The following is a 14,940-nucleotide window of genomic DNA, read 5'->3' on the forward strand; positions in this document are numbered from 1 at the left end:
TGACTTAAAAGGCTGGGGGGAAGAGGGATTGTCACATTCTTTTAGATGCTTACCTGACATTTTCTTTCCCATCCCCTTACCACAGCTCATCTCCCCCAGATACTTAATAGTTCCTAAAATCCCTAAGATTTTTTTCAGTTTGTTAGGACTTTACAGGAATTCTTGGCCCATAGTCTGTATTAGATTTAGCAACTGGAATCTTATGCTTTACATGCCTGCTCCTAGGGATTGAGCAGCTTGTTTACTGAGATGATGTAAGTGATCCCAATGGTTTTTATTGGCAGTGGAAGGCACACTGAATATTCAAAGCAAACAGAATTGATTTTAAAGAATGCAAAAAAGTAACCACTGTGAAACTTGTGACAGTTGAAACATTTCTGAGCAGTTTTTGTGTTTTGTGATTTGCTTTTCTGGCGTAAACCATTTTTAATGACCTGATACACATATCTTCTCCTTTGATAAACCTAAAGAATCTACCATAGGCTTTTTCAAAAGAGCGGTGATGCTTAAATTGATATTATAGTTAGGTTAGCCACCTCTCCTTTTACAGTGAAAGAATAATAATTTACATTTATACTATCCTGTTTGCTCCTGGGGCTCCGCATAAGCTTCCCTCTTATTACACCAGCCTTTCAGAAATCTCATTTTCTGAAACTGACAAGACTATAAGGAAGAGATGAAATTTTAAATAATTATTTATATTCCTTCCATAGAACATTGAAGCACATTCTGTTAGCGTATGCTTTTTTTTTAAATAGAAATCTAATAATTAATATGATCTCAGCTTGTCTATTGGATTCTTCCAAATGACAAAGCAGAGCTGAAGAGTCTCACAAAGTCAAAACTATGTGTGCACTAAATTGATAACTTTCAGAGTATCACCATTGATGACAACAACGCATTGGTCAAAAGCAAATATTATTAAGTCTACAGTCTTGTATATAGTGTTTATAGACATGATAGGAATGTGGTCTTGTGGAGGGTAAGACCCATATGTTTTCATTTAGATACTTTTCAGTAAGCTTTTAAATCTTGTTGAAGACCTTGCTAAGCTTGGTTTTGAATGATCAGTTGGGAAACATTTTATTTAGAGTGTTGCTCTATTAAATTAATATCTCTTGTAGAGATTGAATCTGTTGATTATAAAGAGAAATAAATGGGAGAGGGGACCCAAGAGTTCAAATTCAAAAGGTAGAAACCAGTTCACAAAACTCATTCTGATTGTAGCCACTTGAAAGAAGAGACATAATGTCGTACAGTGTATTCATATTGTGTCCTGTGCTTGCAGAAATGTTACAACTTATGAAACCATGCTTTTTTTGTGAAAATTTTATCATCCTTTGGTAAGCCTTGCTGTGGAAATTTTTTCTTGTCTGTGTTTGAATTGTACTGAATATTTGAATGTTTGAATATTAGGGATGATTCCAGCAAAGATACTCAGTATGTAGAATTCCCATGTACATAAGGAGGTCGTTTGCTTTTTAGTATTCTTTGAGAAAATTCTGCAGGGTGTTCAGAATCTGAAAACCTGGAACTTGAAGTACTTTTGTCAAGTGTCTCCCTATTTTTCTTTGTCGTCTTGTAATGACACACTTATCACTATCCACTGAATGGAATAAATGGATATATCTGAAAAATATACTTTTCTGGTATCTCCAGAGAGCAACAATGACCGCTGCAAAAGCATGGTGTCCCCTTTGTACATGGGAAATACACAAAGTGCCAAGGTCATTCAGACTCGTGTGTTTCAAGACAATTTCTGTTTGGTTGTATGCCATGATTTCCCTTTGGCACAAAACCTGTCCAAAAAGGCCAAAGTATTGGATCCATTACTTCAATACCTGTTGAGAAAACTTTCACATTTAAAGTTTCTGCCAGGTAAAGAATCTTCTTTTCCTTAGTCCAGTCATTACAAAAACTCCATACTTCCTTCAAAACAAGTTGTTGTTGCAGGTCTTACTCTCTTGTAGAGAGTAAGATATAGTTTTGGATTTTTGGGGAAAGAATGGAGCATCTGTCCTAAGTAGCTCAACTAAAAAATCAGTGTGTGTAAGTAGGTTCTCCAAAGCGTGATCAAGAGCATCTCTGTTATGTTTTCTGCTCTGACTCACTGCTGTCTTTACTGGTATAGAGGAAGACAATCTTCCTAATTCAGACACTTAAGAAAGTTGTCATAAATTAGGCAGTTTGAAAACTCTTATCTGTAGGTATTAGCTCAACTCTTTTTTCCTACTGGATAATTGTTTAATCTTTCATAAAATATTACTTGGTTTCAGCCTTTATACACCTACCTTTACAGGAATATCCATGAAGTTTTTACTCTTTCAGGTAGTCCCACAGAGCTCAGTGAAGGTTATTTGTAAGAGTAACATCTACGGAATCTGGTTCTATATTTGGTTTCTCTAACTCAGTTCTTTTTTGTGTGCTATGTATGCATTTTGTTTTCTCTTGCACATCTCTCTTAATGAAGCCCTTGTTGTTTGGGTTTTTTTGTTGGGTTTGTTTCTTTTTTTCTTTTTTTCTTTTTTCCTTTTTTTTTGGTATTTCTGCTAGTCTTGAACAAAATACAGTGTATAAGAAGAGGGGAATTATGTTGTAATTATATTCTATTCTTGCTCTACCCTAAATCAATTAATACTTAATTGATTTAGTATTTTTTTAAACTCTTTTACATTTTTAACTTTGAATTAGAATCAAAGTAAAATTTGGGTTGCTTTTTTCTGTATTTGCAATATAGCTGTGCCTACCTTCCACAGGGTCACTTAACAGACCAGAGTTCTTGGTGTTGGATGTTTTCGTGGATAAAACCATTTTTTAAATTTTTCCAAATACCATTTTTGTCTAACCTGCACTCCAAAATGAATCCTATTTAGTGGTCTGAGTCCTGACCCTGGTGAACAGCAGTCTGCATTACAAAACAGACACAGAACTGGTGGTTTCTGCTTGGGGACACTCAGGCCCAGTCAGCATGGGGGCACAATTACCTCACACCCCAGGGAGTGTTTTCTGAAGGTGAAGACTGAGGTCATTCATCAGGCAATAGGGAAAACCATCTCTTGTGAAACTGGTCTCTACACCAGCCAGAGAGAGCATTTCCCAGGGCTGCTGCTGTGGCCTCATTGCTCCCTTTGGTTTAAGAGTTTTATAATCTGGAATCTCCTAGAGTGCCTCAGTTACATGTGCCATTTGCTTTGCAGAATATGATGCAAAGAAGTAATGATTTGCATTTCAGGGTGATGTTTTTTAGCAGGTTATTTGTTGGAAACAATGCCTTAGTATAGGTAAATTCCTGGATTCTGCAACAGTTATTATGTGTTTTATGTTGGTTAGTACATTATCGACTGTACCATCTACTCATTAAGATGCTTTCCTAAGAGTTACTCTGACGCTGAAGTTGAGAGACTTAAGTGGCTGTCATCTTTGTGCCAAATGGATTAAAACAAAAAATGCACAGCCCTTCTTGGTAGATCAGTTCTCAATTTCAGCTGGGTCATACCGGGTTAATAAGACAAAGTATCAGGTTGCCTTTTGTGATTTTTTTCTCTTTTGGTTAAAAAAAAGGAAAATGAAGGTTTGGTTTTGTTCATATCTTTACCTATTTCAGCTCAAAACTGTGTGTGAACCTTTTTATTTTGGAGCACAGTAACACAATTTAGATCATTTCATGCCTGTATTAAATTAACCATAAGTGAAAATGCAAATGAATCAATTTTTTTTTTCCATCGTCTGTGTAAATAAGCCTTAAACCTCCAGTGGTTACTGAATAGGGGAAGTGGCTTAACAGGAGGAATGAATACAGGGCTATCAGTCTGAATCAGCCAGAGGGGACATAGATAGAATAATTCTTTGGGTCAGGGCCATGAAGGAGACTGCTCTAAAAGCCCATTCACCTTTACTTTTTATAACATTGGCAGTAGAGTAGGGGACTTTTATTCAAAAACTGGCATAAGCAAAATCCCTGAGTAGGGAAGAGGATGTAGAAGGAAGGAAGAATGTGCTGCTGGGATGGGCACTGGTGGGAAAAAATTCTTCAGAGTCCAGGAACTTTGTTGGAACTTCCAAAAAAACAGCCTGTACCTCAAAAAAAAAAAAAAAAAAAGAGTGAGTTCCCTTCTGAGCATGTTTCCTCCTGTCTTCAGATTGGAGTGGTCACAACACACCTCTTACCTTCAGCTTACTTTTTCCAGGTGTTTTTTTTTGTCTTCTTCTGTAACTGCAAAGAAAGTAATTAATGTGTTTTTTAAACAGTCTGGAAACTTAGACTTGAGCACTGATTGTGGCATAGGCCACAAGACAAACGCATCATAAAGGTAACTATAAATACTGGAGTGGGGAGAGAAAAAGGAATCTTGGCCCATCAGTGGGCATAACTTTATTATCATACTTTGAAGATATGTCAGCTGGAGATGTCAGGGTATTTTTGCATACCTCCAACCCTTTGCAGTCACATTTTATGATCTCTCTAAACTCTGTGCAAAAGCCACAGCTCTGATACACCTTGGTCATGTAGTGCTGGGAGTCTCATTTCATAGCAGGTATTTCTACTCTTCTCTGGACTTTGATGTCTGTTTAATTTGCAGTATCTTGGACCTTGTTTAAAGTTTGGGGGGGAAGGTGGGGTTTATACATGTTGGTGCTGTCATGCTCTCTGTCCTATTACTTTTTAAAAATATATTTTGGGCAATTATAACCAAATTCAAGTGTGTCAAACATATCAAGCTCAAGTGACTGTTGTGGAAACTGGCAGCTGCAGAGATAAGAGAGTGCCTGATAATGTTCCCACCATGGGGAAGCTTACCCCTTACTTCACGTGGGAAAATAATCCCAGGGAACACCAGTCATTTGGTTTGGCTATTTATGGAACTACTTATTTATTCTTAGAAATCCTTTGAGGGTACTTTTGTAAACTGAGTATCTACTCTGTACAGAAATGTCTAGATGGTCTGTGGCAAGTAATGTATTGCTTTGGTTGGTTGTACATGATTTTGGCATGTTCTGTTGCCCTAGTAAAATCGGTGGGTTTTTATTTCTTTCTCTCCCCAAGATCTCTTTCGACCTAGCCGAATATACTGCTGACGTTGATGGGGTTGGCACTTTACGGCTCCTAGATGCTATTAAGACCTGTGGCCTTATCAATTCTGTGAAGTTTTACCAAGCCTCCACCAGTGAACTTTTTGGAAAAGTGCAAGAAATCCCACAAAAGGAGACCACCCCTTTTTATCCAAGATCGCCTTACGGTGAGGAGCGCTGATGGTGTGTGTGTGTGTAGTGTCTGTCTGTCTGTCTGTCTGTTCTCCCTGCTCATGTCTCAGGGCTGAAGTCATTTGGATGTGAGATTAGAATGATGATAGAGCTAAAGTGACTAGACATGTTGAGAGGCATACCTTTATGAATTACTATATAAAAAGTATTTGCTGCCATTGCCTAGGGGTTGGAAATTAGCATGTCACTTCACAAGGCCTTGTTCATTCAGCTCAGAGGTGAAGAGCTCTTGAAGAAGGGGGGGTAGGGTGACTTCTCCTTCACAAAGGGTTGTGAGGTACCACTGAAGTGATAAAGTTTCATTTCTTTTTTTTTTTTTGCCTAAACGAAAGACTCCCAAGAGCTCACATCTTCTTCATGAACTCGTATGAAATTTGAAACGCTTATTAAAGCAATGGCATGGAGGATTTTGGTGATAAAGTTTCAAATCAGTTTGAGTGTTAAGGCACCAGATTTTCACTTTTATTCCTCCAAAGTAATTTTGGTTTTGTTTTGGGCTTTTTTTAATTAACAGAGGTCACTACAGTGGTGTATTTCACACGCTCTGACCATGTTAATTATATTGTATAAGAAAAAATGCTGTGGTTGAGTGTGTATAAGAAAACAAGTAAGTGCCCTGATGTTTCCTGACCAGTTCAGAGGCTGCTCAGAAGATGAGTATTTTCCCATTCAGATGCTGTTTATTGGGCCAATATTTTTTAAATATAAAATTTGGCACATATAGGGAATTTATCAAATGCTAAAGCACTTTGCTGTTGAAATGTGGACTTCACCCTGCATGTGAGAGAGACTTGTGTGTCTGAGCTGTGTATGAGCCAAGCATTCATACGATAACACTTCAAAATTATTTTTACAGGGGCAGCAAAACTCTATGCCTACTGGATTGTGGTGAACTTCAGAGAAGCCTACAATCTCTTTGCTGTGAATGGCATCCTCTTCAATCACGAGAGCCCCAGAAGAGGTTAGAAAATCCATGTGAAACTGTTTCCAACCTTGTGTATATCTGGTTGGAAAATGGAACAATGCATCCACAGGTTTCATTTAAACTTGCCAGAATTCTGTAGGGAAGGTGTCACGACTTGCAGCCTACCCATGGCATTTGGTGCAGCCCTCCTGGCAGTTTCAGAGCCTCAGAGCTCAAGAACAGCAGCTTTCCCCTTCAGGCATTATTCCATTTTGTAGCTCACGAACACCAAAGGGAAGTTTGGGTGTCTAATTTTGTGTCCCTGTTGATAATAAGTAAAGTCAAAAATGTTAATGTGGCACATTAAAAAAGGCAGGTTTTCTAAACATTTATTTGGGCAACTACATAACAGATGCAGTTTCAGGTGTGACATACTCAAGATTTTAATTTGTATAAATGTCAAATTAAGAGGCAGAAATAGTAGATGCTCTAAGTTCATAAGACTAATTAGTACAGCCTGGTATATTTTGAAAAAATTTTGAATTATTGCCCATACTGTTTTACAAGATGGCTTTTAACACATGGCTTTAAAATGCCTTTCAGTTTAATCCTTAATAGCAATGCAGCTTAAATTCCACTTAATCATCCCTTTTCCGCTTGCAGTGCTTTATGAACAATTAATGCTGGTACTTAGTTTGAGTAAGACTCCATGGTTGATTAGAGGTCTCTTTTACAATGACAGTTTTCCTCTGCCCTTTAAGTATTGTGACTGTTGAAAACACTCTAAAATTAGACTTTAAATTAATACAGAAAACTGGATTCTCAGTGCAGAAGCCTTTTATTGTGGTCTGTTTCTAAATGAAAAATAAATTCAAGTTTTACAGGAATGCTATTATATAAATTATAGCCTGGCATAAAATGGAAGATTTTTAATCATACTTATATGGTACTTATATAAAACAGACCATAATTTCAACTCTGCTTAAAAGAAAAAAAAAAGAGGAGAAAAAAGGAGTCCATGATGTCAATAGGATTTAAATATTCATTTCAGTCTTTGGGAGTCACAGCTGTGAAACCTCATCATACAGTGGGTAGGCAGCATTTACAGTAATTGGTGGTAGAAGCAGGTGTATCACTTCACTGGAGCAAATAAAGCACAAGTTCAAAATTAAAGGGGAATCATATTCACTAGATTATTTAATTTAGAAGCCCTAATACTTTGCTTTCTATTAAAGAGTTTACTGAGATGTATTCATAGTGTGCTGTAAACTAATGCTGAAATTGCTCTGAGTTATCACTATGCAATCAAAACATTCTGACCATTGTAAAAAATGTGGGAATGTGCAATAAAAAATATTAGCTTGGAATGATTTCTAATAACTCTAAGGAGCTACAAGACAAGATGAAAATTTTATGAACACATACTGTTTCTGATGCTCTGGTATAGACTCGTGCCATTTTGAAGGAGGAAAACTTCAGTACTCATTGCTGTTTTGATCCCTCTGGTGTTTGTTCCTGCTTTAACACTACTGCAACAGGGTTTCCAATCTGAGGTCTCTTTTCAACACATTTAATGGCCCCATGGAGCACTCAAGTCTGTGCTTTGAAGTCTCAGGCTGTACTTTTCATTGTGTGTGTGTTTGCTGGGTGAAGTTTTGGATCCTTTATGCCATGAACAGGAATCTTGTCCTAGAAATGGTTTCAGTTGACTCTTTTTGCCTTAGCAGGAGTACTTGCCATGAAAGCAACTGTAACCACAAACCAGTGTTATTTGCATAGTGTTTTTGTGGGAAAAGGTTTGGAAACTATACTATACAGATAAGAACATGATATAACAGTAGTTTTGAGATTTCTTCTTGATAGCCATTCATCACTTTCTTAATATTTTGAAGACTGCAAAGGCACTTCAGGAGTGAAAGAGGACTTAACTGGAATTTCTAACTCCTATGCAAAGGTGGTAACATCCATAGAAGTTTTAGAATGCTTTATGGTTTGGCCTTTTTTTATACTGATTTCAAAGATTGGGAATACCTAAATAAATCAATACATATTTTCTTCCCATACTATATACCACTATTTCAGTTGGTTTAGGGTTACACTGAATGCATCAAATACAACATCACATTGATGGTGGTATTATTTGCATCTTGTCCACACAAAACATAATGCCCAGGAATTAGAGAAGAGCAGAAGCTTGCAGCAATGCCACTTGCTGAGGTGCAGAATTGATCGCTTCTGGCATACAGTGCATACCTGAATTTTAAATCATACTTTTGAAAATGTAAGTTTCTTACACAAAATGTATTTATGGGAAAAAACTGTGAAGAGACAAACTCTGATATTCCTTGCAGCAAGGGATCTGTGAAATATCCTACACTGGAAGGCAATGGTAAGGATGAAATGAATGTGTTTTTCATACCTTGGAGCCTGCATTGTGGGCTGTGATCAAATATAGAAGTATTTGTATTTGAAGTATTATGAGTACTCATGTTGAAAGATGGTGAATTGCAGTTGTCTGCCAAGCTGGTCACTGATGTTGAATTGAACAAACAATTGTAAAGAGTTTGCTTCATGATCTGTATTGTAAATAAGTGTTTGGGGTTGCTCAAAAAAACACCCACAAAGGTTTTAGCAAAAATGGGTTTAATATGAATTTATGAAAACATGACTTAACAAAGTTGGATAGCCAGGTTCACTCTATTACTTACAACGTGGATGAAAAATACAAATGAATACTAAGTTAGAACCAATTTGGAATGATTTGCACAGAGACTAAAAGTGCTGAAGTGTAAGGGAGACCCACTGAGTCAAGTTTATAAACTCCTGATGCAGCTTAGATGCAGCTAGTTCAGTCTTTAGTTTCAGATCTTTACAATTATTTATGTCTAAAAAAAATTAATTTTTTCATTCATTAGTATTAGTTTAGCATGCTATCAGCAACTTACTGAGCATCTGTTGTGAATAAGGGGTCTCTCCACTGTGATACCTCAGTCTCAGGCAAAGAATCTCAAACCTTGAGATGAGTCCCAGATCAAGGGGAAAGGCACTGGAAAGCAGTGAACCTGTAATTTAAATAGAACTGAAACTGCATTTAGCCAAAGTTTTAGTAAAGTCTCTCTGGCTCAAGGAGCAACTTTGAGAGGTGTCCTAAGTGGGGATCACTGCCACACAGCCATGCTACTTTGCAAAGAGAGCTCAAAGAAGGCTCATTAGACTGTCATGTTTATGGGATAAAGTGAGTGGCTTGTAGTTGAATTACACATGATGGGGAAGGTATGTATGAGACCTTTTAGACCCTCAAGTGTCTTTGTTCTTCACTTACTGAGTCTTGGAAAAACCACACACTATTCATGTGTTCCAAGCATCAATGCACCCTGGGTTAGCCTGACCCTTTGTGGATTTCCTGGAGGAGTTCTTGGCCCAGCTACAGCTCAGGTGTTTACATCCTTTGGGGTCTATACCAAGCTATTGCTAGTTTGGATAAGGGGGCCAAGTGCATCTGCCACAATCCCTCTTTATATTATGTTCTGATATTGTAGTGCTGGGGCAGCAGTGCACAAGCCTAGTGAAAATGAAAACTGCCTAATCTCAAGAGCTGATTCCCTATAAAAGGAGTTCAGGAATCTACACCTCTTCTTTCAGAATGTCAATTCTTCCTCTGAGCCTTTCCAGCTTAAACTCAGAAGGGAGCACCAGTAGTTAATCTCATGTAGACTGTAAAATAATGGGGAAGTCTGCACAGAGTTCATAAGGGTAAAGAGTGCTTAAGTCTAATATGAAAGGTTTCATATTTCTCAGAATTACAAAGGCTTGAGAGAAGTGTTGGATTTGGGAACATTTGGTTTTCTGCTTTTATCTTACTCTCTCAGAGAAAGACACTAACAGGAGTAGTTCTAAGATGTGACGCCACAGTGTAAAGCTGAGCACTTAAGTTTGCTGCGTGGGCTTCCTTTTAAGTATGATGTTTCATGTTCTGACAATCAGAGTGACTTTACAAAAACACCAGTGATAAATTTGAGATTGGCTGAATCCACTGAGCCTTATATCTAAATTTTGGAATAGTACAGCATTATTAAATTGCACAAATACTTGGGTCTATACTCAAGAGATACATGTGTATGTAACAGCAGAAAATATTATCTAAAATTTCATATGAAGTGAAATTGGTGGCTGTGTTAGACTAATCTTAATAAAATATACATCTACTTTGAGCCTTTCTGTAGCACTTTCTATTATTTTCTTTATATTATATGTACTGCCTCTCATTTCACTTAGTCACTTTTACAGTTTTGTAACCTGAAATAGTCACTTTTTGACCAGTACATACTTTTAGCTTACATAAATCAACACAGCTGCACTGAAATGAGTAGGGTCTTGTTGATTTATGCCAGCTGAGGGTCTGGCATAGTACTTCCAGTAACAGTCTGGTAATGTAAGATAAGCATGACTTGCTTCCTTTGGGGAAAAGACCTGTATTAGCAGTATACTTTGCTAAAGCTAATTTCTTCAGTTACCTTCATCCATTTTATCCAGGTATAGCTCAAGAGTTTCATGATTTATCGTCATGCCAAGGTGAATGGGCTCTTCCATTTCTGAGGCTTATTTATTTTCTAAGTATGACACGAGCTGAAAAGCAATATGCTCTACAGTAGCTACAGGCAGTCTCTGTATTCAAAAATGAACAAAAGAAAACCTAAAAAACATTTCCAGGCTAATGTTTGGTTTTTTACTCTCCCCCTCAGAACAACATGACGGGATACCCAGTGAGGGAGGTGATGGCTATCAGGTTGCTGGTGGTAGCTGAACATGTCTCCCAGTATTACCAGTGTGGAAATGTTTGCCCTATAGCAATATTGGAAAGATTTTTCTGTTCTGTGAGATGACGGTTTTGACAGTGGAAGAGTGAGGCATTAGCAAGTCTAAGTTTTCAGGAAAGCTGGGGCTTGATGCAAACCTTTTTTTTTTTACCTCATTGGAAAGATTCCTGTTCTTTTGTTGGGCTCTGGATCTCACTAATGCCTCCTTTTCTGAGTGGGAAAGCAAACTGCTTGTTGTCAGTGTCATTTGTTTCATCCCAGACAAGCCCTTACTGTTGTCTCTCTTCAGTTCTGTGTAAGTTGTCTCAGGTTTACAAGATGTGCCTTTGGATGTCTGAGATAACTTTCTGATTTGGTTAACCACTTCATTGCTTGCCTCATCTGATCTTAATCTGCCAAGATGTACAAACATGTACAGCATGTTTCCTGACACAATGCAACAAAAGTTTTGTTTGGTTTTTGTTGGGGTTTTTTTCCCCCTAAGTAATACTTTGCCTCCACACGACATCATTGCGTAGATCATTCAGTAGGGAATTTTTGTCTGTCTGATACCAACTCTGGTAAAGCAGTTGTCATCAGACCATTGCTGTATAGCCAGAGGGAAAGGATACAACTGCTCATTTCTGTGATCTCTTTCAGCCAGGGTGGAAATGGCTAGGTATTAGATTGCAGGCTGAATGTTGTCAAAGTACATGTAGTAAGATTAAAATGAAAAGAAATCATATCTTAATCAGAATGGGGAGTGTTCTTTGCTTTTATTGTGCATCTGGGTCTCAGATTTGCCAGAGAGAAGGGGGGGTAAGAGTTTACCCTACTCACTGTAAATATGCCCATGTGCCTTTTGATGTTATGGTTTTTGTTGTTACCTTTTTTTTTTTTTTAATCAGCTTTTAGTCTCCTTTTTGCTTCTATTTCATAGAGAAGGCAGAAGCAGATGGTGACATCTGCTACTGACTTTCACAAAAATGTGCTGTGCAATCCCTGCTGTAGCAGCTGCTCTTCTGCATCTAGTGTATAGAGATGTAGTCAACATCTGCCAGATTTCCTTTTCTCATGTCTGTGGTTGGAGACTAATCTCTTAAAACACTCTCAGTGCAAGAGAAGCTTGGTCAACCTAGTACCACTGGAAATACTAAGGGCTTTTCTGGTGCCTTTTTTGGTAAGTTGAAGACTGTGAAAGACATAAGTGTGTAAAATTTTAGTGCAAAGCTACATCCATTTAATGCAAAATTTCCAAACCCATAAGAATATCTCAATAGAAAAAGTCAGCAGAGTGTTGCTTATGACTTTCCTACTCCTTGCTGCATGGGAAGCATACAGGCTGGCTGGTGTCATCAGGATCATCTGCCTTGCACATTGAAAACTTGATGGCAAGGTACCATGGCCAATGTAAAAGGACTTACTCAGACATTTGTGTGCTATAGAGCAGCCAAGATCATTTCATGCTTTTTAGTTTGCGTGTTTCAACAGAGAAAGCATGCAGTGTCCTGGAGACATGCATTCTTGCTGCCTTTTTCTCCCTGCTGCGAGACTGATCCTGCTAAGTGATCCATGCAGGTGTTCCCTTATCTACACATGCAGCCAGACATCACTGGAGATAAATGTGGGCATTACAGTCTACTTGCACAAATGCATTTGCAGCAATATGTAATATCAGAAAATTGTCAGGTAATACCTTTCCTTTGTTTTACTTAAGTACATGTGTTTTCCCCTTGAAAAAGATCTGGTGTTACAAGATAAGTAGATTCAGTTAATTATGATGATGTTGAACATGCTACTGACCAATTAATACAGATCAGAGCGTATGAAAATATATGGAGATTTTTTGTCTGGTTCTTATGGTGCTAATAAGCCATATTAACCTTATGTTTCTAGTGCCACTTTCCTAGTGCTAGCCAACACTAAGATATGAAAGTAGTGCAACCACACCAAAATATGAGTGGATTTCCCTTCATTAAACTGTGTTTTAAAAGCAGTGCCAGACATCTGAAATAAGAACTGGAGGGTGAGACCATTTCTGCATGCCCTTAGTTGTAGGCATCCAGGTAATCCAAGTGCCGTGCAGCTTGTCACACACGGGAATGAAATAATCATGTACATGAACTGAATCAGGATATAAAAAGATATTTTTCTAAAGTGACTAATTGATGAAGTAAAGATACTGTGTGGAACAGTCTGACTACTGAAATCCATTTGATTTGTAATAATAGTTCATGGTAATCTTTACCACCTCTTATTCTTTTTTCCTTTTCAATCTCAAAGTAGCCCTGATTATTCACTTCTCTATCTGATGTACTTTTCTGGGGTTTGCCATCAGTTTATCTAAGTAGTTATGGATAAGTTATGGATAAAAAATAAGTAATTTCTTGCCTGTGGGTTTAGATTTTTTGGAACAGCTGCATCCAGAACTCAGATCTCTCCTTGAGCAAATTATTATCTTATCAGAAGAATCTTTTCATCATTAAATCATATGCTCCCTTGTGGCTTATACTGTGTTGAGAAAAAAGTAGATTACAAGTTTTGCTGTCTTCCATGATTGATTTCAACTTTTTTTTTAATCTAAAAAAAAAAGGCAGAGTATCTCCACAATTTACAAAATTTCAAAGCCACTAAATTTAGAAAGCTTTACCAAGTAATTCTTGACATTTCTCAAGAAATTAACATATATTTCTTGACATTTCTCAAGATACATTAACATATATCAGTGTTACTTTCTCAAACTAAAACTTGCAGAATTTTTTTTTCTCTAATTAAATATCAACCAAAAACTTTGAAATAAAGTGCTATGAAATTTATGAAAATCCGAAATGGGAAATTGAGTGGCAGACTATGTATCTCACCTGTAGTGTTCTTATGCCTTCATTAATACACAAACTTGTAGCAGGATTTTGAGAAATAATGTTTTATATGCCTACTCCTCAATTTTTTCCCCTTTGTTACATTTGTTTTTCCCCAGGCAAAGCACAATGGAAAATGTGACCGTTGTGCTGTTCTTATGTTTGTATAAATGAGAGCATGAAGTGAAATACAAGCAAGAACTGTGAGATTTACACCTTGCATTTTACAGACTATCTTAAAGCAAATGTGGAGTTTGTATAAGGTCAGAAGAACAGAACTGGTTTCAGCCAGAAGTCTATTTAGCCGACTTACCCCGTTGCTGGAAAATGAGGAGAGAGTATAGGAGACAGTGCAGATAGAGTGTGGTCATCTCAGATCTTGGTAGCTGATGGGTAGGAGACCCTGCCCAAATGATGCAACCCCAGTCCACTGCCTGTCCATTCCAGGGCTCTGTGGGAATGCAGTCCAGGCTGCTGCTTGTGAGATTCTCTCTGAAGGAAACCACTTTATCTGGGGAACAGCACCTCCTTTGAATGCATGCTGAAGTCATAGTTCAGTGGTACCCAGAGCCTAGGATAAGAAAGCATACTGCAGGATGCAGTTTTCCCAAATGTGGGGACTCAGCCACAGCAAACTTCTTCTGTATTTCTTGCTTTCTTCAAGAAATTCCTTGAGCTGTTTTTGCTCGCAGTTGCATCTACATGATTATTTTGTTCTGTTGTGTTTCATTAAACATCACTGAAGTCTGAAATAGAGGCAAGAAAGGAAAAGAAATGACACAAAGAGCAAAGGTCCCATCATTATTGCAAGAGATGTTGCATAATCTATCTTACATTGTTGCTATTTTGTAAGTAATGAATGTTTAATATTTTAGTCATTATTGCCATATTAATGATATCTTAAGATTCTGAAGACAGGGGTCTTACTAATATTACAACTCTGTCAAATATATAAATTTTTCATGTGATATATTAGTGTACTGCTTTGCCTTCTTCCTGCTGTGTGATCCAACATCAGTGTTCCCCTGAGACTATGAAGTAAAAACCATCAGAAATTGCTTACAGCTCATCTTCAGAGTCCTGGGTATCCCTGCAAAGATGTTAAGTATGTGACTCTGTA

The 14,940-nt window shown here is 37.6% G+C and overlaps 1 protein-coding gene across 1 annotated transcript in view; it reads left to right on the forward strand.

The window, feature by feature from the left end:
- Positions 1–14,940, forward strand: part of GMDS (GDP-mannose 4,6-dehydratase) — a 345,832-nt gene that overhangs the window by 87,761 nt on the left and 243,131 nt on the right. The window contains exons 5-6 of the mRNA XM_031060977.1: positions 5,045–5,237; positions 6,119–6,223. Coding sequence (XP_030916837.1) covers positions 5,045–5,237; positions 6,119–6,223 — 298 coding nt within the window. The remainder of the gene's footprint in view (positions 1–5,044; positions 5,238–6,118; positions 6,224–14,940) is intronic.

Source organism: Geospiza fortis, unplaced genomic scaffold, assembly GCF_000277835.1.
Source record: "Geospiza fortis unplaced genomic scaffold, GeoFor_1.0 scaffold154, whole genome shotgun sequence".
NCBI lineage: Eukaryota > Metazoa > Chordata > Aves > Passeriformes > Thraupidae > Geospiza > Geospiza fortis.